Source organism: Alternaria rosae, assembly GCF_020736505.1.
Source record: "Alternaria rosae strain MPI-PUGE-AT-0040 chromosome Unknown BKA58scaffold_10, whole genome shotgun sequence".
Taxonomy (NCBI): Eukaryota; Fungi; Ascomycota; class Dothideomycetes; order Pleosporales; family Pleosporaceae; genus Alternaria; species Alternaria rosae.
The window spans coordinates 1,610,586-1,635,673 of record NW_025763579.1 but is presented as its reverse complement, the minus strand read 5'-3'; the positions used below and the strand labels follow the sequence as shown (position 1 = coordinate 1,635,673).

At 52.5% G+C, this 25,088-nt stretch overlaps 11 protein-coding genes and 1 non-coding gene across 12 annotated transcripts; 7 read left to right on the top strand and 5 right to left on the bottom strand.

The window, feature by feature from the left end:
* Positions 1 to 1,178: 1,178 nt before the first annotated feature.
* Positions 1,179 to 5,020, top strand: BKA58DRAFT_48552 (sulfate transporter family-domain-containing protein). Its single transcript, XM_046175350.1, has 2 exons — positions 1,179 to 3,298; positions 3,349 to 5,020. Exons 1-2 carry the CDS (start codon positions 1,469 to 1,471, stop codon positions 4,891 to 4,893), a joined length of 3,375 nt encoding a protein of 1,124 aa, XP_046021632.1. The 5' UTR covers positions 1,179 to 1,468; the 3' UTR covers positions 4,894 to 5,020.
* Positions 5,021 to 5,191: 171 nt separating this feature from the next.
* Positions 5,192 to 5,263, bottom strand: BKA58DRAFT_t84. Its single transcript has one exon. It is a non-coding gene; the product is annotated as a tRNA-Met (tRNA).
* Positions 5,264 to 5,547: 284 nt separating this feature from the next.
* Positions 5,548 to 7,622, bottom strand: BKA58DRAFT_393027 (sphingoid long chain base kinase-like protein). The gene is made up of 3 exons (XM_046171058.1): positions 7,287 to 7,622; positions 7,180 to 7,236; positions 5,548 to 7,129 (listed from the first exon to the last, which is right to left on the bottom strand). The coding sequence occupies exons 1-3, from the start codon at positions 7,465 to 7,467 to the stop codon at positions 5,814 to 5,816; spliced, it is 1,554 nt and encodes a 517-aa protein (XP_046021631.1). The 5' UTR covers positions 7,468 to 7,622; the 3' UTR covers positions 5,548 to 5,813.
* BKA58DRAFT_393024 (coatomer subunit beta) lies at positions 7,607 to 11,578 on the bottom strand. Its single transcript, XM_046171057.1, has 10 exons — positions 11,267 to 11,578; positions 11,122 to 11,214; positions 10,882 to 11,060; positions 10,771 to 10,836; positions 10,681 to 10,721; positions 8,821 to 10,631; positions 8,604 to 8,775; positions 8,506 to 8,554; positions 8,177 to 8,457; positions 7,607 to 8,129 (listed from the first exon to the last, which is right to left on the bottom strand). The coding sequence occupies exons 1-10, from the start codon at positions 11,297 to 11,299 to the stop codon at positions 7,984 to 7,986; spliced, it is 2,871 nt and encodes a 956-aa protein (XP_046021630.1). The 5' UTR covers positions 11,300 to 11,578; the 3' UTR covers positions 7,607 to 7,983.
* A 108-nt stretch (positions 11,579 to 11,686) lies between these two features.
* Positions 11,687 to 12,871, top strand: BKA58DRAFT_393022 (Mago nashi protein). The gene is made up of 7 exons (XM_046171056.1): positions 11,687 to 11,793; positions 11,846 to 11,883; positions 11,934 to 12,029; positions 12,080 to 12,143; positions 12,192 to 12,279; positions 12,327 to 12,452; positions 12,504 to 12,871. The coding sequence occupies exons 1-7, from the start codon at positions 11,759 to 11,761 to the stop codon at positions 12,516 to 12,518; spliced, it is 462 nt and encodes a 153-aa protein (XP_046021629.1). The 5' UTR covers positions 11,687 to 11,758; the 3' UTR covers positions 12,519 to 12,871.
* Positions 12,857 to 14,544, top strand: BKA58DRAFT_432190 (vacuolar import and degradation protein-domain-containing protein). Its single transcript, XM_046173119.1, has 4 exons — positions 12,857 to 13,528; positions 13,592 to 13,742; positions 13,799 to 14,156; positions 14,205 to 14,544. The coding sequence occupies exons 1-4, from the start codon at positions 13,121 to 13,123 to the stop codon at positions 14,269 to 14,271; spliced, it is 984 nt and encodes a 327-aa protein (XP_046021628.1). The 5' UTR covers positions 12,857 to 13,120; the 3' UTR covers positions 14,272 to 14,544.
* BKA58DRAFT_346678 (putative methyltransferase-domain-containing protein) lies at positions 14,545 to 15,767 on the top strand. The gene is made up of 3 exons (XM_046168436.1): positions 14,545 to 14,748; positions 14,796 to 15,022; positions 15,107 to 15,767. The coding sequence occupies exons 1-3, from the start codon at positions 14,603 to 14,605 to the stop codon at positions 15,628 to 15,630; spliced, it is 897 nt and encodes a 298-aa protein (XP_046021627.1). The 5' UTR covers positions 14,545 to 14,602; the 3' UTR covers positions 15,631 to 15,767.
* A 430-nt stretch (positions 15,768 to 16,197) lies between these two features.
* Positions 16,198 to 16,701, top strand: BKA58DRAFT_323263 (uncharacterized protein; the record flags this gene model as incomplete). Its single annotated transcript, XM_046167905.1, has 2 exons — positions 16,198 to 16,296; positions 16,345 to 16,701. 2 exons carry the CDS (start codon positions 16,198 to 16,200, stop codon positions 16,699 to 16,701), a joined length of 456 nt encoding a protein of 151 aa, XP_046021626.1.
* Positions 16,702 to 17,033: 332 nt separating this feature from the next.
* On the top strand, positions 17,034 to 18,210 carry BKA58DRAFT_323459 (uncharacterized protein; the record flags this gene model as incomplete). Its single annotated transcript, XM_046167915.1, has 2 exons — positions 17,034 to 17,612; positions 17,797 to 18,210. The coding sequence occupies 2 exons, from the start codon at positions 17,034 to 17,036 to the stop codon at positions 18,208 to 18,210; spliced, it is 993 nt and encodes a 330-aa protein (XP_046021625.1).
* A 586-nt stretch (positions 18,211 to 18,796) lies between these two features.
* BKA58DRAFT_449081 (uncharacterized protein) lies at positions 18,797 to 20,657 on the top strand (the record flags this gene model as incomplete). Its single annotated transcript, XM_046174297.1, has 4 exons — positions 18,797 to 18,841; positions 18,893 to 19,186; positions 19,301 to 19,949; positions 20,153 to 20,657. 4 exons carry the CDS (start codon positions 18,797 to 18,799, stop codon positions 20,599 to 20,601), a joined length of 1,437 nt encoding a protein of 478 aa, XP_046021624.1. The 3' UTR covers positions 20,602 to 20,657.
* A 29-nt stretch (positions 20,658 to 20,686) lies between these two features.
* On the bottom strand, positions 20,687 to 22,293 carry BKA58DRAFT_346670 (voltage-dependent anion channel). The gene is made up of 2 exons (XM_046168435.1): positions 21,857 to 22,293; positions 20,687 to 21,801 (listed from the first exon to the last, which is right to left on the bottom strand). The coding sequence occupies exons 1-2, from the start codon at positions 22,050 to 22,052 to the stop codon at positions 20,801 to 20,803; spliced, it is 1,197 nt and encodes a 398-aa protein (XP_046021623.1). The 5' UTR covers positions 22,053 to 22,293; the 3' UTR covers positions 20,687 to 20,800.
* Positions 22,294 to 22,401: 108 nt separating this feature from the next.
* Positions 22,402 to 24,900, bottom strand: BKA58DRAFT_393015 (aquaporin-like protein). The gene is made up of 5 exons (XM_046171055.1): positions 24,524 to 24,900; positions 23,900 to 24,418; positions 23,376 to 23,830; positions 23,059 to 23,327; positions 22,402 to 23,005 (listed from the first exon to the last, which is right to left on the bottom strand). Exons 1-5 carry the CDS (start codon positions 24,555 to 24,557, stop codon positions 22,480 to 22,482), a joined length of 1,803 nt encoding a protein of 600 aa, XP_046021622.1. The 5' UTR covers positions 24,558 to 24,900; the 3' UTR covers positions 22,402 to 22,479.
* Positions 24,901 to 25,088: the final 188 nt, after the last annotated feature.

Sequence of the window (25,088 nt, the reverse complement as noted above, 5' to 3'; positions counted from 1 at the left end):
TCTGTATCGGAAGGACTGATCGATGATGAAGCATCCGAGATTTTCGAGGTCGTCCTTGACGATACTGAGGCCACATGTTACCACGATCGAAATGCGGTTGATGTTCAACTACTTGTGCTCTTGCGATATGGTGATGCTGATCGCCCAGTAACACTGTGGGTGGTGATTTGCATAGTAGACACTGGCATCCGACCAGGCGTCTTTGAAAGAGTCGGGTATTTCAATCTCTCCTGGAAGAGACGGAACATGGACTCGGTAATGGCAGCATACGACGAAGGACCCGTTGAAACCATCTTACTGGTGTGATATATCCGTAAAGACCGCCTCGGCGGAGGTGCCAGAACGACCGAGAGAGCTTCCATCGGATGAGGTGTCGGGTCCAGCACGCACCCAGCTGTAACAATGAGGGGATTCATAAGATCTGCATTGGTTGTGGAGGTCTTGGTCGTACGTTCTCATGCGGGATCCACGTAAAGCTGTTGTCTAAGAACATCAAGGATTCTGCGGAGGTGCAAACCTGTATGAGAAGCCTACGCATGAGGACCGCCATGCTGGTACTGTGTATGCAATTGACTAACATTGAAGCGGGGTCGTTGAGGGACGTGGATATAACCAGGAGCATTCGGGACGGTCTTTCTTTGCCGACTACGGGCATATAATGATGGCCGCTTACATTGGAAGGCGCGGAACCGCAAACTCAGATGCTATCCGTAATCATGACCAATACTCATCCAACTCTTTTGTGCAAACTCGTAGAAGAGAATTCTGGATAAACACCATCCTGACTCGCATGGATGGATTTTGACAATTCGCATGACGAAAGCGGATCCACCTGCAGGACTGCGCGGTGCGCTCCGCGATGCATGAACGTGTGGGATTCGTCGCGGATTGGTCGAGGTGCATTAGCGAGGGCAGCGACAACGGCGACAGGCGACAGGCGACAACGGCGATGATCACATGTCGGCGGCGGTTGACGCCATATCGCGTCGTTGAGAGTTGAAATCAAGCGACGGGTGAATTGAAGATGATGCAGGTTGCAGATGCGGGGAGGAAGGACGCTGGATTGGGAATTGGGCAGCATGGAAGGGGAAAGGGCGAGTGGCTAGCGGCCGGTGACGTACCGAGAGCTCAGGTCTCGATTCACTGGTGTTGAACGAAAATTTACCAGATGCGCGCCCCATGCTTCCGACAAGCCGCGCAATCCCTGCACCCGACGGCCTTTCACCATCATGTCTGATCTCCGGCGACGACGCCAATTTCACTCAAAGGCGCACCTTTGTCGCGTCACGTCGACACTGTTTGAGGCATCATTGAACCCGCCTCCAGCGCCGTCTAGCTCCCGGTAGCAGCCCTCCACTTCCAAGTTTGGAACACGCCTGGACTTCTCCACTTAAACTTCCGCGGGTCTGGCGATGCGTCGCTGAGTTTTGAACGTTAGACGATACCTAGATATTTCTAGTCAGGCGCCATGCCTTCCCGTCTGTTCTCGCGCGACTCGCCCGCAGCAGAGCAGCAGCTTCCCTTCACCAGCGACGCCGTCAACGAAGCCGACTTCGCCCACGATGCCTCGCACGCCGAGCAGGGCAGCCAGTCCCTCCCACGCCGGATAAGAGGGAATTCAATTGCAGGAGGCCCTCTCTCTGGCTCCTACACGCGCAATCCCATCCGCTCCTTCGCGCACCAAACATCCCACGGGTTTGCCGGTACCTATCCCAAGCCTTATCTATGGGCAGCCACTGACTGCCGCGTAGATACCCCACAGTACTCGTCCCAAGGCGTGCGAGAGAGAAGCTCCCAATTGGCCTCGTATGCCCTCGAAGCCGAAGACTACCAGGACCGACCGCAGCGCCACAGCTTTGCTGACCCCGACACTTTCTCCGGGAGACATGCGGGCATACTATCCGATAACGACGAGGGGCGCGCCTCGATAGACACGGGTCGCTGGACCGACACCATCGAGGAGGACAGCGAGGCCGAAACGCCCGATACCGTTATCGGGCCACAGGCAGCTGATAAGGGCTTCTTCAGCCCCAAGCTGCCGGGGGCGACGTCACAGAGCGCGAAGAAGACATCGGGCAGCTCACACGTGCCGGGTGTAGTTGTCGAGGATACCGAGCGGACGCCTCTACTGCCTCAGACCAGACTATCGCGCCCGGACCCGCAACAAAAGCAGAAACCCTCCGAGAGCCACTCGTGGACACCACGCTCCAAGTCGCGCTTGCCTCAACGCGTCAAACAAACATTCGCTGCTGGACGGGGACACCTACTGGACGTGAGCGCATCTCTAACCAACCCCAAGAACTATACCAAGGATGCTCTCATCTCGAGCGCTCTCAGCAGTGTTCAGATCACGTCGGCCGTATTCCTTGGATTGCTTCTCAATCTCCTGGATGCGCTGTCCTATGGCTATATTCTGTTCCCGCTCGGTGCGCCCATCTTCAGCAACACCGGCCCGGACGGCATTTCCATCTTCTTCGTGAGCTGCATTGTTTCTCAGCTCTGCTATTCCCTGGGACTATCCGTCTTCAAAGGAGGTGTCGGATCGGAGATGATTGAGGTAGTGCCGTTCTTCCACAAAATGGCCTATTCCATCATGAACCAGATGGAAGGCAAGCCACCGGAGGCCATCATAGCCACTACCATCGTTTCTTACTGTCTGAGCTCCATCCTGACTGGTCTCATCTTCCTTGCCCTCGGAGCTTTCAAACTGGGCAACCTCGTCAGCTTCTTCCCCAGACACATTCTGATCGGCTGTATCGGAGGTGTGGGTTTCTTCCTGGTTGTTACTGGAATTGAGGTATCGGCCCGCCTCGAGGGTAACCTCAACTACGATCTCGCTACCCTGCAGAAGCTATTCTCCGGCGACACCTGGTATCTATGGACATTACCGCTCGCTCTTGCAATCACCATCATGGTCCTCCGGCGTCTGTCCAAGAGCCCCTTCGTTCTACCCGCTTTCTTCATTACCGTATTTGCTGTCTTTTACATCATTGTTAAGGGCATTCTACATAAGGACCTTGAGCCTGTGCGCAACGCAGGTTGGATCTTTGAGACGCCCGAAGCCGGTGTCAAGTTTTACAGATTCTACTCTTACTTCAAATTTGGCAGCATAGATGGAGCGGCGCTTGTCAGCACTATTCCCACTATGTTCGCCCTCTCATTCTTCGGCATTATTCACGTTCCCATCAATGTCCCCGCTCTTGGTGCGGCAGTGCGGGAGGACAATCTCGATGTCAACCGAGAGCTGATTGCTCATGGCATCTCGAATACGCTCTCCGGTTGCTTGGGAAGTATCCAGGTAAGATCATTCTCACCAAATTCCACCATCTATCACTCACAGCGTTCTAGAACTATCTCGTCTACGCCAACAGCGTCATGTTTGTCGACAACGGCGGTAACAGTCGGACTGCAGGTATCATGCTCGCATTCGCAACGACCGCCGTCTGGGTTGCAGGCCCAGCCATGGTCGGCTACATCCCGATCTGCCTAGTTGGCGCACTCATCTTCCTCCTTGGTATCGATCTCATGAAGGAAGCTCTCTGGGATACCTTTGGCAAATGTCACAAGCTCGAATATCTGACCATCCTGGCCATTGTACTCATCATGGGCGTACACGACTTCGTTGTTGGTATCTTCGTCGGCATCGTTCTTGCGTGCGTCAGCTACGTGGTGCAAAGCTCACGCCATTCAGCCATCCGAGGAACATACAGCGGCATGATCGCAGAGTCTACTGTTCGGCGCCCACGATCCGATTCTCGTTATCTCAACAAGGTGCGAGGTCAGATCCGCGCCATCAAGCTAGGCGGTTTCTTGTTCTTTGGAACTATCGTTTCCGTGGAAGAGTACATGCGGTCTTTGATCGACGACGACCATTTTGAGAAGAACCCCATCAGCTTCATCATTGTCGACTTTACGCACGTCTTGGACGTTGACTTTTCCAGCTCCGAAGGTTTCCAGCGCATCAACCGTATCCTCAACACCAAGAATGTGAAGATGATCATCTCTGGAGTCTCTTTCGCTGATCCAGTTGGACGAGCCCTACAAAACGTCGGTCTTCTAGATGAGGACGGCGATGAGGAGTGCCCTCCACCACAAGTTTTCGAGGACCTGAACACTGCGCTTGAATCCTGCGAGAACGAGTTACTAGAAGTTTTCCACAAGCACTGGAACCGCCATGCGCCAAAGCCACAAACTACACCGCCAATGAGTATCTCCGGATCCAAGGACACCTCCGCCAACGAACCGATCGCTACTGGTGGCACGCCCACATCCTTCGGTGCCAGCTCCCTCAACCCCGTCTTTTCGTCGCCCCGGCGCGGTGCTAGACTCATCGCCGCTCGATCCACCATGCGCGAAAGCGGCGAAGACTCTCTTTCCATCCCAGACACTACTTCTCTGAGCACCACCCAAACCACACAAGTCGCTCCTTCGCGCTGGCGCAACTTCGCCCAACCACTCAAGATCATCCTCCAGACTTTCGAAGACGTCTCCACCAAGAACGAAGACTTTTGGCAAGCCGTCGCACCCTACTTCGAGCGCAAAGAATATCCCGCCGGCACCGTCCTCTACTCCCGCGGCGACGATCCAGACGGTTTCTACATCCTAGAGAAAGGCCGTCTGCGGACAGAATACGAGCTCGACCAAGGCAGTTTCTTCGAAGTCATTTTACCGGGTACGACGTGTGGTGAGCTACCGTTCTTCTCCGAGACTGACCGAACGGGCACGGTAGCGGCGGAGAACGACTCTGTTGCTTGGCTGCTTACGCGCGAGAAGTATAATGAGTTGGAGAGGAAGGATCAGGAGGTTGCGACTGAGTTGCTGAAGGTGGGGCTGAAGTTGACGAAGGAGAGGATGGATGCTATTACGAGTTATGTGCTCGTTACTGCGTCGTAGATGATTTATGTGTAGTGGGTTATGGACGCGACGTTTGTGTATAGGTATCTTTGCATAGCGGTGGTTGTTTGTGAACGCAATATCATCTTGATAATTCTTTTGATTCGTTGTTCTGCATAACGTGCTGTTGGGGTGACGCTTCTATTAAAACATAGCAAAGTCGGAAAAAATAACACGTACTACTACCACACCCATAACAACTAGCAAAACGTAATATGCCAACCTTCCAGACCATCTACCTCCCTACCCGCTTTTTAGCATGTGCAAAAAAGCGCAAAAAAGAAACATTCACAACATCTAGCTGCTCTCGGTTTCGATCCGAGGTCCTCCGGGTTATGAGCCCGGCGCGCTTCCGCTGCGCCAAGCAGCTTTTGCGGTTGCTGTTTGATGAAGTTTTGAAGCTTTATTATGTTTATAACGTTGGTTGCATACCATGGGCGAGATAGAGGATTGATGGGTTGGGCGCGAAAAATGGAATTGGGGGCGGTGTGGCAAGCGGGTATGCATTGGGGGACGAAGTGGGAACAATGGAATGGGCTAATTGGATTGAGTGGGTAGGTAACGGGGGCGATGGGGAAAATCTGATAGGCGTGGATGGGGATGTGAGTCATATCTGGGGATTTGGATAGGAACTTCAATTCCATGGGGAGTTTGGAAAAACGATGTGGAATCATGGAATCCTGAACACGTCAAAGAGTGGATTGTTCTAGTAAGATGGGAGTATCTAACATATGAACGGCGCAGTTAGGTTGAGATGGCAAGAATCGCGAATTGATCGAAACCACACGAGGAAAGCCATTTTCGAAGAACAACAGGCCAAACTTCATAACTCCAGCTAAAAAACAAAATTGGTATCCTAAGACAAACGCCTTTTACAAATATCCGCACAAGAATTATTCATCGTCCCCGGCTTATACACCTCAAACACCCCGAGCCTCACACAAATGCCCATTCTTACTCAACACTGTCCCCAATCCCCTATGCACCTCAACCTGGAACCCCTCAAATGGCACCCTCTCCCCATCAATACTAATATACCCATCTTGCTGGCCCTTGGGAATAATCCTATATGCACTAACCTTCTGGTAATCCACATGTTCCAGGTCAAAGAAACTGTGGTTCTCCACCGCCAGCAACGTCTTCACAGCAGTATGCCTCGCGATATCGCCGCGGATACGGACGAGGTCGAGACAGCCATCGGAGGGCAGGGAAGCGGGGAAGAAATTTGCGTCGGGGGACATGTAGGCAATGTTTCCGGCGTAGAAGTTGCCGAGGTGGTCGTGGGGAATTAGTTCCCAGCCTGAGGGGAGGGGGTCGGTCGCTGTGCCGTATTTCAGTTCGGGGAGACCGGCGTCCGGGGCGGGGAGGATGCGGTCGTCGGTGCTGCGAGGTGGTTTTGCGCATTCGGCGCGGTAGGCTTCGCGGACGGCGGTCTTGGAGTCGTATTCGACTTTTACGGCAATGTCGGCGGGGTAGCATGTCTTTTTGAATAGGCGCACGAGGAAACCCCAGGTGAAGCGTGCGCTACCCATCCAGCGCAGGTGTTCTGTCGCGAGGTCTGTTTCGGCTACTATGCCGACGGATTGGGAGAGGAAGGACAGTGTGCGGCGGTCGCCCTGGGTTATCGAGGAGAGATCGAGGGGTGTGCGGAGGCCCTTGACGACGGCGAGAGCGGCGAGACTGGGGTCGTCGGTGCCGTTGAAGTTGAGGCTCATGGCGTTGCCTGAACCACAGGGGAGCTGTGCAACGGCTACTTTCTGGAGCGCCCGAGCTGCGTCGCTCCTCTTGCCCAGCCCGTTCCAGACTTCGTGTGGTATGCCGTCTCCAGAGCAGCAGGCGACTACATCGTATGCCTCGATGTCCATGTTCTGCGCGATCTCCACGCCGTGGCCGTTGTGCTGTGTCTTCTCTACGTCGAGCTCACATCGTGCAGCAGCCAGGATGGGCGCAATAAACTTGTGGTATGTCTTGACTGCGCCGCCCTGGCCTCCAAACGGATTGACGAGCACCTTGATTCGTTTGCGCCGTTGCGACGCTCCGTATGCGCGATCCAGCAACTTCTCTATCCATGCCTCCGTTAAACGACTGTCTGGTTTGTCCAGGGAATAGCTGATGATGGCGGGGCGAACGGCCTTCTTCGATGTGTTCTGCGCATATTGGACGGTGATGTGGCCGTCCTCTGAGTGCTCGGCCCAGAGGATGTTGTAAAAGGGTATGGAACGAATGGATTTGTTCTCTGCGTCGCGTAAGCGGATGTTGCTACCTAGTCGCCATGTCAGTACTTACTGCCAGCAAGAGACAGGCCGCAGCAGCTGGCGCTTTTGCTATCTAGGAGCGCTTCGTCTGTGCTGTGTGAGCCTTGCGCCGCTGTGATGTGCGAATGATCTCCCCACCTAGTACGACCAAGGAGTCGGTTCCAAGGGTCAGGGAGGCGTTTCTGCCCACAGCGAGCGTGTCGGGAACATTCATTTGCTCCTGGGTGGGTGCCGAGTCGTGCGACGGCTGCGAAAGAGCGGCGTTGTTGGTGAGCAGAGGGTCTCTAAAGGGATCGTCGGAGCCCGCCAGCGAAGCCATAATTAACGAGATGTCGCGGAAGGGACGCGTAGCATGCTGTGGAGAGGGCGAGACCAGGAGTCAGTTCAAGACTAGACCAGAGCAAGAGGCACGCTGACGACGGTCAAGTCACGCTCATGGGTACCGTCCCTGTCGCAAGGGCGCGGATCCTGGCGGATCGTTGGTGCTAAACAAAAAGGAAACATTCCCGTTGGACCCTGCACCGCTCGCCAACCGAGGCATCTCACCTGGGCAGTCACGAACCAGCCAAGAACGTGACACGAGGCTACTGTTCACGGGTGTACTTGAGTATGCTTACAGTGAGACTAGGTGATGATTTTGAACTCTTATGTCTTTGATACGGCAATGCTACACTAACATTCATCCATCCTACCCACATGTCTATCGACCCAACGCGTCGTACGCGAAGACCTGTAGACGAAGGAAGCAACCAACCTTCCTTTTGCTACCGTTTCTTAGTAGGAACGCCCATCCCCCGCTACCCCGGACGTGTGACAGTGCTTATTAGCCGACAAATCATGCTACCCCGACCTTGTTCAGGCCCTTCAACGACCCCAGGCTCAACGCCAAGCCTTGGGAGCGACTTCTTATGCGTACAAACCCAGTAATAGGGCCATTGTCACCTTCCTTTTCGATACTCAGATTGGCGAGAGCGTCCTCACCTGCTTTCTATCAGTATTGTTAATGCAAAGTGAGTTTGAAGACTTACCAAATACACTCCTAGCGTACAGGTTCGCTGACAAGAACTGGCAGTCGCCCTTCATTGACGCCTCTGGAGTCAAGCAGCTCATGTTCGTGCATGCCATGAGTTGCTTCAAGAAATCGCGCAACGTCTTGGCCTTGGAGTTAATGTTGACCTTGTTCTCCCATTCGAACTCGGTCCACATTGTCCGGAATTGCGTCTCTGTGCATTGCGCGGGCTTGATGTAGTCCATAATGTCGACGTGGACATCGTTGAGGATAACAACATTTGAGTCAACACCCTTCTCACTGCAGGATATTAGCAATTGTTGCAGAGTATTGTTGCGGATGACCTACCCTTCGTAGATGATGTTTCCGAAGATGACACCGGTATCCGTGGATGACACTGTAAAAGTAAGTATGCGGACCGAAAAGTGCAAACAGGAAAGCCCTACCCTTGATTGTCGCTTGGATGTTGATAAAGTCGTGGGGACCAACGTTCTGTGTTGACGGGCGCTCTACTACCTTGAGATCACCAAGAGTCGCGAATTCGATCGTGAGATTTTGCAATGTCTCAGTCGTTTGATTCACGAGCAGAACATCAAGGACAATATCGAATTGATGGACCTAGCAAAGTTAGTAGATGTTTCCAATCAGTTCGTGTTGACGTACCTTGACGTATGCTTCTGCGTATACCGAGTCGGAGAAACCAGTAAGCTGCACGACGCGGCTGAGCTTGGATGTGAGATCCTCAGTCGCGGTGTCGCCTCCGGTCGCCCTTTCGAGATCTTGTTCGATCTCATCGCTACCGTCCGCATCCTTCTTCTTTAGTTGGCGGATGTTGAAAGAGTCATCAACATTGACAGCCGACTTCGCGCGCTCGGAAGCCTCCTTGGCGGCGCGCTTCTTCTCTTCTGTTTGGACCATAGTACGGAAAGATTTTCGGGTGTCTTCCAAGAATACAGTCTCGAGCTCCTTTCTTTGCGAGAACTCGGACAGCGAGCGAACACATGACATGATACGGTCGATGGAGTCCTCGTCGATGAAAGTCTTGACAAAGTGCGATTGGCCAACACGAATAATCGAGATCATGATGAGCATGGCCTCGGCGCGGAGGGCATTTGTGCGGGCTTCGTCTTTTGAGATCTCTCCATGGCGCATGACGAGCTTGGTGAGAGTGCTGGACAAAACCGTAGCAAGGTAGTAGTCGCCATCAAGGAGAAGCTGACGTAGTGGAGGCTTCTGTGAGTTCTTGACTGCCTCGAGTTTCGCCTTGGCAGCAGCGGAGGAAGTCAGGGCGCTTTCCGTCGCATAGGTACCGTCGGCGAGCACTTTCCTCGACCCAGATGGAGCTGCCGCCTTTGCGTGTCCGTTGACTTGCTCACTGCTCTCCTTACCCTCTGATGCATCGTCCAACAGTCTTTGTTCAGAAGCAAGTATGGGAATTTCGCCAAGTGATGAGCGGATACCCTTCCATGCGTCTCGGATGTCCTTCGCTTCCAGAGAGAACTCTCCAATGATCCAAAGCACACCTCTGTAAACCTTGCCAGCACGTACCTCGCCAAGAGTCGAAACCAGTCGCTCGATGATCGAGGCCCTCAGATCAGGGAAGCGCTCAACGACTTCCTTAACGAAAGAAATGACGTCAACTGCGGAAGCGTTGCTGCTGACATCGGAGATGAAGTCCATGAGCGATCCAACGACGCTGGCAGCGACTTCGGGGAACTTGATGGCGGCGGAGTGTATTGAGGAGATGAGGAGCGACCTGTATTCGGGATTCTTCTCGTATTGTTCGTCCACCGTCTTCATTAGCTCTTTCTTCAATAGAAGGACGACCTCTTCGACATTCCTGCTTGAAATCATCTCCATGGCAATGTTGAGCGACTTCTTCCGCACATCCAAGTCGGTACTGGACAAAACGCGCAGGACCTCCATAGTCAAATCATCAAGGACTCCCTCATTCTTGTGTCGCAGCTGCTCAACCCTCTCCAAGACGATGAGCTTGACGTTGTTATCGGGCTCCTTGATCGCCAGCTCCACAAATTTTCCAGCAGCTGCTTTGACTGCGACCGGGTTGCTTGTGAGGGTGGTAAGAGCGTGCGCAGCTTCGTAGATGACGGTCGATACCTGCGATTCGAGGAGGTCGAAGATCAAGCGGAGATAGCGGGCCTTGTTGGATGGGTTTACGATGGCGTCTTTGCGGATGAACTCTAGCTCGGCGAGGAGGAGAAGCTCTTCGTGGTTGGGTATAGCATCGAAAACAGTGCTGAGGTATTCGAGAGCCTTCTCGTGGCTCACAGAGACGAGGGCGGCGAAAGCATTGCGCTTGCACGTTGGATCGTTCTCGTCGTCGAGGAATGTCACCAGAAGGTCGGGCGCATCTGGCATGAGCTCGGGAAGATGTGTGAAGATGGATGCGATTGCGAAGGTTGCGTTCTTTCGGACGTACGCGTGTCGATGTGTGAGGCATTGGCGCACCGGTTCTGCGATTGTCAGTATCATGATGGTAAGTGTAGTGAGCAAGACTCGTACGTAGCAGTGGCTCTACAAGCTCAGCATCTCGTAGCTTGGTTCTGTACCGACTGTCAGCAGTATTCGGGTGGGCGTCCTTGAGTATCCTACACGAAGCGCAATGTGTTTCCTCGTACGTATTCGTTGGGCGCCTGCAAGTCGAATCGAATCGCATTACTGTCCGAATTAGCGAGCTTCATGTGGTATCCTCCATGCACTCACCAGACGAGAATCCATTCCTGCCTTAGCTTGCCCTGGGCGTCGTGCTTGGGGCAGACCTCGAAGAAGAAGTACATGAGCTTCTTGAGCGGCTTCGACTTGCTGGGCATGACGAATCGGATAATGTGCATGAGTAGGCCAGCCTGGGGGTCGCCATTGAGCATAATCGAGAGGATCTTCTTCTGCAGAGCTGTCAGACGGTCGCATTCAGCGAGGCGGGGCAGTGCCATTGCAAGAGCGCACCATGGTCTCGATCTTCTGCTCATCGCTGCCCTTCTCCAGAGCATTCTTCAGCTCGTTCTGTGATGGTACGTCGGCGGCATTGTCCTGGTGCACCTGGTGTTGCCCGTCAGCTTCCCCATACCCATGACCTGCCAGGTGTTCCTACCAGACTGTACGAGTTCTCGAGAAACGCCGCCATGCTGCCGGTTTATGCGGTAGTTGCGATTGACCCGAGGTGTACAGTGTCCAGCTGCGATAACGTGACTCCCGGTGTGGCCGTCAGCCCTCAATGTCCCGTGGAGTCCAGAATAAGTGGGATGGGCTACGTGTATCGATCGACGGGGGCGGTGGAGGGAGTCGTGAGGTTTGGCGCAGCTGCAGCCTAGCGGGGAGTGTGAAAGGACTGGAGTGGCCTGGTCGGAGAGGTGGCTTGTTGGAGATTTGGGTGCAATGCTCGACGGGACTCTGTTTACCTCCAGGTGTCTGCTCGAGAAATGGTCGCTCCAGCGAAGGCCGCCTCGCTAGGCTTGCAGGGGTCTGGACGCCAAGATCTCCAACCCTCTGCCGCGACGGTACATCAACACCACGACACGCGCAACCCAAGCACTGCGAATTCCTGTACGCGCATCGTTAGAGCCCGATATAGGTAGTCGCAAACATGACAACCAACGAGCCATTCTACCTGCGTTACTAGTATGTAGGCTGGGTATCCTCGAAGCACGTGCAATTACTAACATTTTCGCAGCTCTGGTCACCAAGGCCGATTCGGACACGAGTTCTTGGGTGCGTAAAGCTGTTGCGAAAAGAGAACCTTGAGTCTAACTTTGGTATAGAGTTTGATTTTCGAGTGCTCGGAGATGGTCGCAGCGCATCTGCCCGTTATGCCAACAACTCAAACTACCGCAATGATTCACTCATTCGGAAAGAGAGCAAGTCATTTCCTGCCTCTAACGCAGTGTGTTGCTAACGCGTTGTTCAGTGTGTGTCAGCGATGCTTTGGTAGCCGAGATCAAGAAGATTGTCAAGGACAGTGAGATCCTCAAGTATGTGAGGGAACGGAAGTTAGATATCATCTGCTAACTCATACCAAGGGAAGATGACACAAAGTGGCCTCAGAAAAACAAAGATGGTCGTCAAGAGTTGGAGATCCGGTTAGGCAGCGAGCACATCTCCTTTGAGGTAGGGTGGTCTATCTTTCACGGCCTTCTGTGGACTAACGGTGATAGACTGCGAAAATTGGGTCGCTTCAGGATGTGCAGGACTCGTCAGATCCAGAGGGCCTTCGCGTCTTCTACTACCTGGTGCAGGATCTCAAGGCTCTGGTCTTTTCTTTAATATCCCTGCACTTCAAGGTATGCGATCAAATGTGCTCACGTCGAACATCAAGACTCACAGCGTTGTAGATCAAGCCCATCTAAGCCTCTCGCTGCCCACATGGAGGCACAGTAGCGTTGCTTTTGCCGACAGCGCACAGCCACGGGGATGTGGCACAACCGCGGCTCGACGTAGAATGACGTAGGAACGGCGTACGGAGTCAACTGGAGGAACGACATCTGCTTGTGACTAGTGTCACCTGATCTCCGTGATCCCTTCTAGGACGATGGTGTATGGGAGAAGGATGCCCAGTAATAGGGCCATCAAACCAAAAATCTCTAGGCCCTACGGGTCGGCTCGGGAGGTCACCATAGTTCACTTGGCAAGAAATAATAATACACTTTACAGATGCATTCGACCGGCCTAGATAGAGAATGTTCCAATGTGTCTAGGTTTGGCCCCATGTCATCCCACGTGAGCCTAGTGCTGTTTCCCCGCGTAAGTGCAGCTCAGCGACCCACTAACTTTGAACCGCCTAGACACCTCCGCCGAGTCCAAGTCATCCATCCAGCATGCATTCTTCCCCATCGCCACGCTTCTGGCTCCCGCAAGGCTCTATTGTATAATCGCACATTCATCCCCCTCCCCTCCCATGCATAATCGCCTCGCACCTTCGCTGTAGTCTCGTCGCACCTGCTTTCGGACCATGCCGACGCCGGATGATGAAGCCATGGTCTCGCCGATGGAGCACGAGAGCATCGCTGGCCGCCCGACTTGTCCACCCGAGGAATCGCGCGTTATCGCGACCCACGAATTGGATGAGACACGAGGCGCCCACCACGACAGCAATGCCAGCGCCGTGCCAGATGTTCCCATGCAGCAGCCCACTCCGTCCCCACAAAACTCGCGCGAGCATACCCAGGCGCCCGACGATATCCAGACCAAGCTATCCAGCACCGACAGAGACTCACCGAGTAGAGACATACCCACGCCTATGACGGCGACAGACGACGGCACTGAAGAGCAACGCACCTCTCACGTCTCGCCGCTTTCTCCCGCTGCGCCAACTTCGCTACTCGCCAGCCATCTATCATCCCCATTCCCTGCGCATAGGGTAGGTCAGACCAGCTTGCATGCACAGCAATGCGCAAAGTAGACGTTGCTAATGCCGATGCAGTTCCTACCCAATACATCCTCGTCCCTCCTTCGGCCCGGCAGTCGCTTCGTGGGCACTCAAACCTCCGACCGCCAGCAGTATGACGTCGAAGTCGACATAAAACATGTCGACATGCGCGAGTCCTTCATGTGTGGATACTTGCGCATCAAAGGTGCGCACACATCTCCGCAGTGCGATGCATAGGGCTTGTGACTAATACGTCCATAGGTTTAACGGAAGACCATCCGAGTCTGACGACGTACTTCGAAGGCGAGATCATTGGAAGCAAATACACCTTCATTACACAACATCCAGAATGGGGCTCTAACGAGAAGGTCGACCGGCAACACTGGGGGCGGTTCGACGCATACAAGCCGATTGCTAAGTACTCTTCGCGCCAGGAACAAGTGTCGAAAGACCTGAGCCAGAAGGAGCACCTGTTCATGCGATGGAAGGAGTACTTTCTCGTGCCAGATCACCGAGTGAGGACCATAAATGGTGCGAGTTTTGAAGGCTTCTACTACATCTGCTTCAACCAGCTCTCGGGTGGCATCGAGGGCATCTACTTCCACGCTAAGAGCGAGAAGTGAGTCTAATATCTCGACCAAGATGGGAATACGCTGACATGCCCCAGATTCCAGAAGCTCAATTTGAAACACATCCAAGATTTTGGGTGTCAAGGCGCGATTGAATTCCGATAATGTTGATGACTGAACGACTGGGCATTGGATATGGATAAGGATTAGCATTTGGGCGCACACCTGGGATTGTCTTCTTGTATCGATTTTTCTTCCCACGAACCGTATGCAGGGTGCCAAGGTCGTCGGGCTTTTTGTAGTAACTTTGTCGTACAAGCAGTGGATCGTTGCGCGAACGGCCGTGTTACTCCAGATGTGGTGGACCAGAGACCCTGGCGCTAGCGAAAAACTCGCTTCGTGATACGCAACTAATCGACTATTACCTCAGCACCTGTACATCTACCTTTGACCCAACTGTCTTGCACATCTGATAATTGCGTATACCACAATCACCATGCCAGGCGAGCCAGCAAAGCGCACAAGGCGCGAGGAGTATAAGAAGTCGCTGCAGACGGAGGAGCAGCAGGGCGCAATGCCAAAGAAGAAGTTCTACAGGCAGCGCGCCCATGCGAATCCCTTTTCAGATCACTCGCTCACATAGTAAGATGGTTTGGGTTCTTGTGAGAGATGGACCTAACATGATGCAGCCCCAAGAGCCCCGCAGATATGGACTGGGCGAGTCTATACCCCATGTACGCCAAACATCCTAAGAAAGAGACGGAAGAAGGGCAAAGTGAGTCACATGATATGAGCATAGAAGAGCAACGGGAAGCAAATGCGATATCAAAGAATGTCGAAATAGCAGACATAGGATGCGGCTTCGGAGGCCTACTCTTCGCACTCGCACCCAAGTTCCCCGACACATTGATACTCGGTAGGTACACATCTCCGTCGCCACCTCTTTTTCCGAGTCGCAACGCAAGACACAACAGTATAACCAAACTAACATGACATACAGGCATGGAAATCCGCACCTCAGTAACAGAATACGTGCAAGAAAAAGTCCGCGCCCTACGCGTCCAAAACGCTTCGAACAACGCCTACCAAAACACATCCTGCATCCGCGCCAACACCATGAAATTCCTGCCCAACTTCTTCCAAAAACACCAGTTATCAAAAATCTTCCTCTGCTTCCCGGACCCGCATTTCAAACAACGTAAACACAAAGCGCGAATCGTGTCTTATACGTTAAACTCGGAGTATGCGTATGTGCTAAGACCTGGTGGGGTGGTGTATACGATTACGGACGTGCAGGATCTGCATGAGTGGATGAAGGGGCATTTTGAGAGACATCCGTGTTTTGAGCGCGTGGAGAGGGTGTTTGAGGAGGGGGAGACTGTGGATGGGGTCGAGGGCGTGGGCATGGATGAGTGTGTCAAGGCGATGAGGGTGGAAACTGAAGAAGGGAAGAAGGTCGAGAGGAATAAGGGGTTGAAGTTTGTGGCTTGCTTTAGGAGGAGGGAGGATCCTGAGTGGCCGTGAATGATGAGGGTGTGAGATTGCGCTGAGGGTTAGCTGAGTAGAGCCTTGAGACATCCTTTAGAGGGTGTCTTCTCCGGTGGTCGCAGGGGATTGTCTTATAAAGTACGATGTCCAAATTATAATGTGGTTCACGTTCTTTTGCATGTGTGCTGCGTGTCACGCTTTCTGGATGATCAGGACCGTACAATGGATATCGACTTGGTTTTTGCTGTATGATATCCGAAACTCGATACACTCATGAAGTGAACGCAGTGCTCGCACTTCGAGCATGCGGTATTGCTCACTACCACGTGTTTATTTTAAGCCTTCCAAGTTGGCTTCGATTTCTCAGCAGAGCTACAATACAGTCATTGGCTAGAGGGGAGATAGGAGAGTAAAACTTCGCATTCATGCTCTTGGTTCGTCTTTGTGCTCACTTCGGTGCCATCGCTCTCGGTAAGACTTCGGCAATACCTAAGCCCGGCCATACTCCGCTACCGGTCTTCCATCGTACGCTCTTCGTGAACTCAACACACTCCTGCACGACACCTCGATTTCTGCTACCTTGTGTAAAGTCTACGCTTCAAGATGTCTACAGATGCGATGGATCTTTCGGGACAGTCACCCACATATCCACCCAATCTATTGGGTATTCCGACAGAGCTTCAACTGAGGATCGTTGATCACGTACGCTAGTCCGCATGAGGGCTTCAAAACACATACTAATTGAGCTAGATAATTCTAAAAAGCGATCTAACATCGCTGTGTAGAACATGCTCAGCTCTGCGTGTTCTCGCGAACCCGCTACTCTACAGGCGTATCGTCTTGCGCCTATGGAGTCGGCGTGCGGTGGATCGTCTCCAGCAGTCCAATCTGGCAGGCGCTGGCCTACACCTTCAGCACACGAAGGAGCTCATCATCGAAGACGAAGCTATCGGCGAAGAGCTCTGGTCCATACATACCGGACGGATCTGCCCACCTGTTCTGGACCGTCGGAGTAATGCTACCTACCTGACCGAGTCTGAGAGAGACAACGCCGCCTACTCGTTTCTGCAGATCATGCATCACAATCGATTAGAGCGCTTATGGTAAGCTACTATCTGAGTGTGCTAGCACTCGATGTGGAAGCTGATGCGATCAGGTACCATTCGCGGCGCCCTCTCCCACCAGTTGTTAGAAATCATCTGCGCCACTACCAGACGAAAATACAAGACCTTCGAATACGCTTGTACACTGATCCCGGATTTCCCAAAGTGCTACCTCGGATATTTTGTGGTCTGCAACGCCTCGATCTTTATATCGATGGACCAACAAGCACCGCTCTCTTGTTCAACAACATTAGAGCTGTAGGCGCTAACTTAAGATCCTTGTCGCTGACAGGAGCGGATTCCTGGGATTCACATGAGGACTTGAATACCTGGGCAATGGGCGTGGAGAACGACTACACCCAATTCACACCCAAACTTGAAGAGCTTACGCTTACCAGTTTCGCCTTCACCCACGCTTTCGTACCACTGTCTATGATTATCAACTTCCATCGGCTTGTGCGACTGCAGCTTCTCGGAAGCTCCGGGGGAAGTCAAGACGTTTTCGTGGAGCTTGCTGAAAGTATCGAGGACGACGACAGGCTTCGTTTAAAACACCTCGCTGTGGAGCTTGCGGGTGATGTCCTCTCTGATGAAATCCCTCCTCTGAAATTGGCCTTGATCCGGATATACAGGGCCTGTGAGCCCCTTGAGAGCTTCCATATACGCGTCTCGCACGTCGATATCGCTCTACTCGACTTACTATTGGCGCTCAATATTCCCCCTCACAATTTACAAAGTCTGAGCTTCCATACCAGTGAGTGGAATTGGGGCAGATATAACCAAGATGCTGTAGATATGCTGTTCCGCGTAAGCCAAGACCGCTTTCGACAAGTGAAACAGCTTGCGGTGTACTTCGAGGAAGCAGCCATGCTTGGCGGCCTATGGGGTGAAGAGGGCAATTTTGCGATTCTTATGGTAAGTGGAACATCGGATTCAGAGCCGCACCTCGTTCAGGAAAAAGGCTGAACACGCTGGAGTTTACGTTGACTTGGTACATCTACTGTGCATGTTTCGATCTTGCTGTAGGCTGCAGACCTGTTCAGATTTTCCTTGTGTGAAGTGGCGGTGGCCCTCGAGCATGACAGCTAACAACTTGTAGACGTTCTTAAGAGAGTTCCGAGAACTACGCTTGCTCCACCTCTGCCTACCACACTCTCGGCAAATGGGGCGGAGTGAAAACGAGTGGGACCCTGCACTATTAGTCCTTCAATTGCAAACCTTCGCAAACCGATTCTTTGAGTTTATAGGTCCAGAGTCAAAGCTGGATGCCTTGGTAATCGGTCATGTGGCGACTTTGAAGTCCCCAGAAAACCCCCCAGTGCACCGACGTCCACTTCCGCAGCAATGCTTCCTCCGCGGCGAGCAACGGGATATCCTAGGTCGCACCGTCCCCGTTGCGGTTCCCGTTACAAGGATGATGTTGCGCGAAACGCAACCGTACACAGATATTCTGGAAGTCGATCACCATTCTGCCGCCGATAATTGGGAGGCGTGGGCAACTCGAGCGATGTAACGGTTTGGGCCTCGGGGAATTATCATCAAGAAGATCGTTTAGCTGAGAGTACACGTCGTCTTAGGAGCTGTCTGGTTATTCAAATTCAACAGAATTTATGCAGCAAATGCAACACGAGTTCTAGCCACCCCAAGTGCCGTGAACATGTATCTAAAATCGTATTATGCACTCCCCAGAGCGCTTCGCGTAAAAGTTTGTGGAGTAGGCTTATCTGGAATTAAAAACAAGAAACTTCCTCATCGGGACAAGAACCCAGCGCTGACCTTGATCGGCTTCAGTAGCCGATGCGACTCGTCGTTCCTTCACGGCAGCTTCCCATATGCCGCAACGACATGCATTGCCGGGGGATACAGCATACATAGCGCTGACGTGGGTTCTTTGTTCAACAGTCAATTGAGCGCTGACACGATACCACTGGCTGCAGGTCTAGCAAGGATGGATGCAATCCTTCTGGCTCCGCGGCGTCTACATGCATTCGGCAAGGGTGATTGCTACAACCCCTCTAATGCATCAAGTATATTGGGAGAGGGCTCCTACTAATTTATCTTTGGTTCTGGCTATCGTGATCCTTTGAGCTGCGAAGACGATGTTGCAACTCAATACCGACTGCCAGAGACGAGTACTTAACTACGTATGCTACCCGCGTTGCCCCTCACTATGTTTGGTGTGCTGACTACAACAGATCAACACTCGAAGCGACCTAAAATCACTATGTCTGGTGTCAAAGGAACTCAACCAACTCGCTCTGGAAAAGCTCTACAAGCACATCGATATTCGCCTGTTCAGCAAAAACAACACTAGCTATGTCCTTGGACTACTGAAGAACGTAAAAGAAAACCTCCAGTATACCAGAGAACTCGTCGTAGAAGATGAGTGCATCGCCGAGGAAACGACGTCTGTAAATTACGGTACCGTTGGACTACCTGACCTTAAGTGTTGGGTCGGCGCTTCTGGCACTGCGGATGTTGAACCTGCAGTACGTGACAGCAACCTTGAGCAGATCTTGGATATCATCCCTGCAAACGCTCTTCGTACATTTCGGTATGCTTGGAGCTACTCATTTCACCTTGTGCTTCCTACTAACATCTAGAGTTTCCTCGCTCGACGATCACTACCGTGGTGGCTGCACAAGAAGCTCACATCGAACCAGAGAAATATCACAGACCTCCAAGTCAGTCTTACTGTTGATCTCTACTCGAACACTATAAACGAACTACCAGTACTGTGTCAACGCGAAAACGATTTGAAACGACTGGACATGTATATCGTCGATGGGTCGTCACTCAACGGCCTTTTACTCGAGTATTTTCAAGCCATCGGAAGAAACCTGCAATTCCTGTCTCTGAGCGCCCACATTGGCACTGACGTTTCCAAGCTGCTCTGGAACCACGTCTGGGAACCAAATCAGCCCAAACTTCCATTGAAAGAACTCAGATTGACTGGCTTGAGGTTGACGCACATGTACAGTTCCTTGTCTACAATCATCGATTTCGGTAAGCTGCTTAAACTCGACCTAGTAGAATGCGCCGGATGCTTCAAATTTGTATCCGACATAACAGGTGCAGTGCCAAAGCGGCAGTTTGACCTTACGCACGTTGCCTTGAACGAACTTTTGTCTTCAACTGCCACCGTCGAACCTGAAGACGAGCGTAACATACATTTAGTCAAATTTCTGAAAGCATGTCCGAACTTGTGCAGTCTCCACTTCGGCCATTGGACTCTCGACCCTCTGCCCCCAGGTCAGTCTATACTCCAAAACCGAGATAATCAATGCCAAAGAGTTCGATCTTATTTGCAGATCATGTCCAAATCTCGAACAATTCGCTGCTGGGGTGGATGAGGAGTTTCTCATGGCGGAGATGTGGTACATCAACTTAGAGGACTTCGTAGTAAGCTGTAACGACTAGCCAACGGATCATGACATATACTTACCCCCCACAAGACTCCATCCGGCACCTAACGAAACTCCGCACCCTCCACGTCCACCGCTCTCTCATCGAAATGGTCGGCGGCCTTGGCCACAGCTACAGCAGCCGATGGGACATAGGCATCATCTCCATGCAGGTACAAAAGTTCGCCAACCTGATGTTCGGCGAACTATACCAGAACCCGAATTTCAAACTCGAAACACTCATTGTGGGTCATTTAGGTCCTCTCTTGCGTAAAAGCAATGTTATCGAGCTGGACAACGGTCTTTCGGTCAACTCGGAGCATTACCTCCCGCAGTTTTGCTTCGTGAGGAATCGTCAGCAAGACCTTTTGGGAAGAACTGCGACGGCGGGTGTTCCGGTGAGTAGGGCTGTATTGAGAAGGACACATGATCATACGAGTATTTTGGATGTGGATGCTGGGGTGGAGGCGTGGAAGCAGTGGGTTGGTCAAGCTACCTAGTGCTTGGGGAGATTGAATCTGCTGTTGCTTTGGTGAACACGCTGACGCGAAACCACACGATTAGCGCTCTTCAGTATAATGGTATGATCACAATGCATGCATATTTCCATCTTGTCTATCCTCACTCTGCGCAGTCCTACGTGCTTTCGATCCGCTTCCATGAAGCTACACATACACAACCGTGTATTGACCCAACTACTCAACGATTCTTATCTTCATCCCTGCCCGGCCAAACAATCTGCCTCCTCCAAACAGCTCTCACACATCCCACAACCGTCACCAACCATATCACTACTAACAACACCGTCATCACACTCGCCACCCACAGTATACCCTCACTCTCCAACTCCCTCCCCAACACACTCGTACTAAGCGTAAACCCCACATTCGGGAATATGAAAGCCCACCACGTCAGACTGAACGGCATACTACCCACCACCCCCACATTCCCCAGCAGCGCAATCGCAAACAACCAGAAACTAAACACATACAAGAAAACCCCCGTGAAAAGCGCCAAAATACGCAAAATCTCTGGCGCAGCAGGATGCTTCGCAAAGTAACCTTGTGACATGCTGTCCGGAACCGCATTCGCAAGACCGATCAATGCAACAATCGTATACGCCCCACTCCCCACCGGTATAAACAACGCGGGACGTAACTGACTTGGTGGAAACCCATTATCCAGTAGATTCCTTACGAACCCCACGATAGCGACAAGACTAATACACCACCCAAACCCCTGATACGCGACACCCGATACAATGACCGCAACGGCTCGCTCATTTGGCTGCGTCCCCGCCACCATACTCGCCACCGTCCCCGTCAACATCGCTGAATATCCCGCGAGGAAGATACTCGGTAACGGCGGCACAGGACGCACCTTTCCCCACTGGATCAATACCCAATACTGGAATATCGAGTTTGCGAGCGAGCACGCGGCGTAGATCCAGTATAACACGTAGACTGCGTCGATGAGCCAGGAGTACGCAGGACCACGGGTGATGCCGTAGGTTTGGATACCAGCTAGTATTACGCTGAGGGAGAGCCAGAAAGAGCCGAGGAAGAAGGATTCCTGCGGGTGGAGAAAGGAAGACAGGAAGTGGGAAGTGTGGTAGATGAAGCGGAGGGTTGTAAGGGTAAAGAGGAGGAGGAAGAGAGCGATGTTGAGGAAGAAGATGGTTAGGCCTATGTGGTAGAGGCCTAGGGTTTGCTTGTTAGTATTGGTATGCGCGGCAGGATGATGGAGAGCTTGTACCGGGGAATTGATGCGGTGTCTCTGCGATGGCGAGGGCGAGACCGCCTGTGCTCATTGTGGAGAGGAACCAGGCGAATGTGAAGTGCTTTAATCGTTCGCGTATGCCTATTTTGCGGTCTGGTCGCTTCTGCTCTTGGTGGAGCATCTTTGGCTTTGACGACGGGGTCGTGTCAGCGGTGTGTGGGGATGTAGCCATTTTTCAGTGATTCTTCTTGTTGATTTCAGAAGATTCTATCGTCTGTTTTGGGTGTTTGCTGTCATTGCATGGTTGCTCGTGTGGTGACGGTCGTTGAAGACGTGCGACGGATGAGGCTCTAGCAGCATCGCAAACCAGACGGCTAACAATAAGCTTACGTGCAGCGTTCGATCGCCAGCCGGCGATATATCCGATCGGACCCAATCTTCCCCGTAGAGGTCATGATCGTGAGATATCCAATGGAGAAGTTGCGGATCGGTGGTTGGGCATGACGCGCCGCGCTCGGTTTCCGGTCGTCCTATTCCCGGAGCCGCAATCGCAAGCTCCCTTGCACCAACCGACGCGACTACATCTTCATTGGGATCTATTGAATAAATGCATCGACTTTTTTTTCCTTTTTCCAATTATTAGAATTACTTGCGAAAGCTTACGCCACCTGTTGAATCTTATCCTTGGCCTTATCTTTCTGCTCCTTCGCTTTCCACTTAATATCCCCCGGCTGCGGCCACCTGTAATTGACGGGCGACTCTCCACCCACGAAGATGCACAAATCGTACATCAAGCCACCACACAACGCGCCAGCAATAGATGCGCCCCAAGAACCATAGGCCCAGTACCCGTTCTCAAAGGCCGAATCATATCCAACCCACAACCCGATGAGTCTGGGACCAAGATCGCGCGCTGGTGAGATACCCAGACCCGTGTTGTAGCCAAGTCCAATCATCGTGACGAAGCCTGTAAGACCGACAACGAAGGCTGTCATACCCTGGCCCGGAGGCGAGTTCTGGTCGTCTCCCAGGGCGAAGATGACGCAGACGAAGATGGCCATGTAGACGAAATCGTTGAAAAAGCCGGTTGCAGTGGAGTAGATGGGTCCTTGAGGGAACAGAGCCTTGCCGGTCATCTCTAGGGTGAGACCGGGGTCTACTGCATGAATAGCATCTGCGTAAAGGCTATCACGAAGTTAGCAACTGAGGCATTGTGATCAGCAGATGATCTGACTTACGCGTAAGCTACAGCGCCGGCACAAAGTCCTGCCAGCAACTGCATGAAGATGTAGACGATTGCCATCTTCCACGGAAACCCGCGGTAGACGGATAGCGAGATCGAGATTGTCGGACTGAGATGCGAACCGCTGACACCACCGCCAAGGTAGATGCCAATCATGACTGCGAAGCCCCATCCCCAAGCTTGGGTCTCGAAGCTGCCGGTGCCTTCTTGAGATGTGGCGACCGAAAGATTGACGCACAGTCCAATGAGGAGGTATACGAACGTCTACACGGTATTAGCAAGGCTTCGATCAATACAGGGGATCACACGTACGGCGAGGAACTCCGCAGGTGCCTGTGGGTACTTGGCTCGCAGCCTAGCAATTGGGTTGCGATACTGGTTGTAGAACTCCCGTTCTGCGTCCTGTTCTCGTTGCCGAATCTCTTTCTCTTCCTGCTTAGTCTGAGAAGATGCGTTTGTATCTCGTTCTTGGAGCGGTGGAAGACCGTCTTGCAGACCGAAGTGTTGCTGCTGCCCGCGTCCATCAGAGAACTCCAAACCATGCTCGTTGACGGGCGCACGTTCTTGGCCTTCATGATGTTCATGGCTGCGGGCACTCGGGTCTTGGTTGCGGCCAAGCACCTGATCAGCTTCACTTGTTGGCACGCGTTTCATATTGACGTTACGGCCGTCGACTGTGGTCTGGAATTGCGAGGGGTCGCGTCGCTGATGTGGACGACCAACGCCGTCTAGCGTTTCCTCAGAGTCTTCTGAATCTTCCTCCAAAACTGTCCACGTTCTAATTAGCATGGTTGTTCTTGGGGGAAGTCCCATCAAGGGCGTACGTGAAGACTTACCTTTGCTATTTTGGAAGCCTAAGCCATCTTGTCGAGCGATGCCATCTGCATCTCCTTCATCGACCTGATACAAAGACTTGCGCAAGTCGCCTCGTCCCCACCACATACCCTTACGTACGGTGCGTGGCAAAGGCGCGCCCAAACCGAAGACTGGCTTTGACTTTTGTTCATTGTACCATGGATTTAATGAGAAGTAGTCATTGTCGACGTCAACGACCTGCTGTTGCTTCTTCTCAGGTCTTCGTGGCGGCTCTTGTCTGACGTTCTCACGAGTTGCCCGGCTTCTTCGAGCAGTGGGCGTGTTTCTGATGGTGCCCATATGGGTCATACCCGTTGCAGTAGTGTTGCTGCGCTCATTTTCGGGTCGTGACTCCAAACGGGTAGTGTCAAGTCTCCCTATACTTGGTGCATTGGAACGACTTTGTGCCAAACCCGATGGCATTCGTGTTGCCGTGATTTGCTGTCTTGGCTCAGGCGTTGCTGCAGGTCTTTGGGATGTGAAATAATCCGACGGCTGCCCTGTAGAAGGTTAGTATATGTGATATCCTGGTGCCAATGAGACAAGAACTCTTCTGGGTTTCCCCGGTTTTTCGAAAGAGAAATTCAGGTTGTTCGGTGACTTACTGTTGCCAGCTTTGTTTGGCTGTTGTTGCGACATGTTGTATGTCCGTTCTTCCTACGTCTCAAGGTAAGCAGACCCTGACAACCTTATATCTGATATGTACTGGACGTGGGAGTAAGACAGGGGCGTGGGAGGTGCCAAGTGTACAACATGGTGAAAAAGTAGTCCCGCGATTAAGCCATGGGAAAGTGAAGAATTCCATGCAAAACGTCATTTGCAGGGAAGCTTTTGCCTAGTACGCCCACGTCCCCATTATTTCGGGGAGACTCCTGGTGACGCGGAACCACACATCCCAATCATTTGAACGGATTTTCATGTTGAGTGGATGCGTGCCGTTTTGGGAACTCAGCTTTTTGTGGGCATGTCCTGATAAGAAGGGTTTCATCTCGATCCCCAGGGTTACGGCGAAGTGTGGCGTCGTGCGGATCGTGAGATTGCTGAACATCGGCATCTTTACTGTGGGTCGGATGCGCGCTCCGCGGACTGAAGCCTTTGTTGTCGACATAATCGGAGCGACAAAGTGACATGCGGATGTCTTGTGAGCGAAAGAGTCATCAACACTTCCCC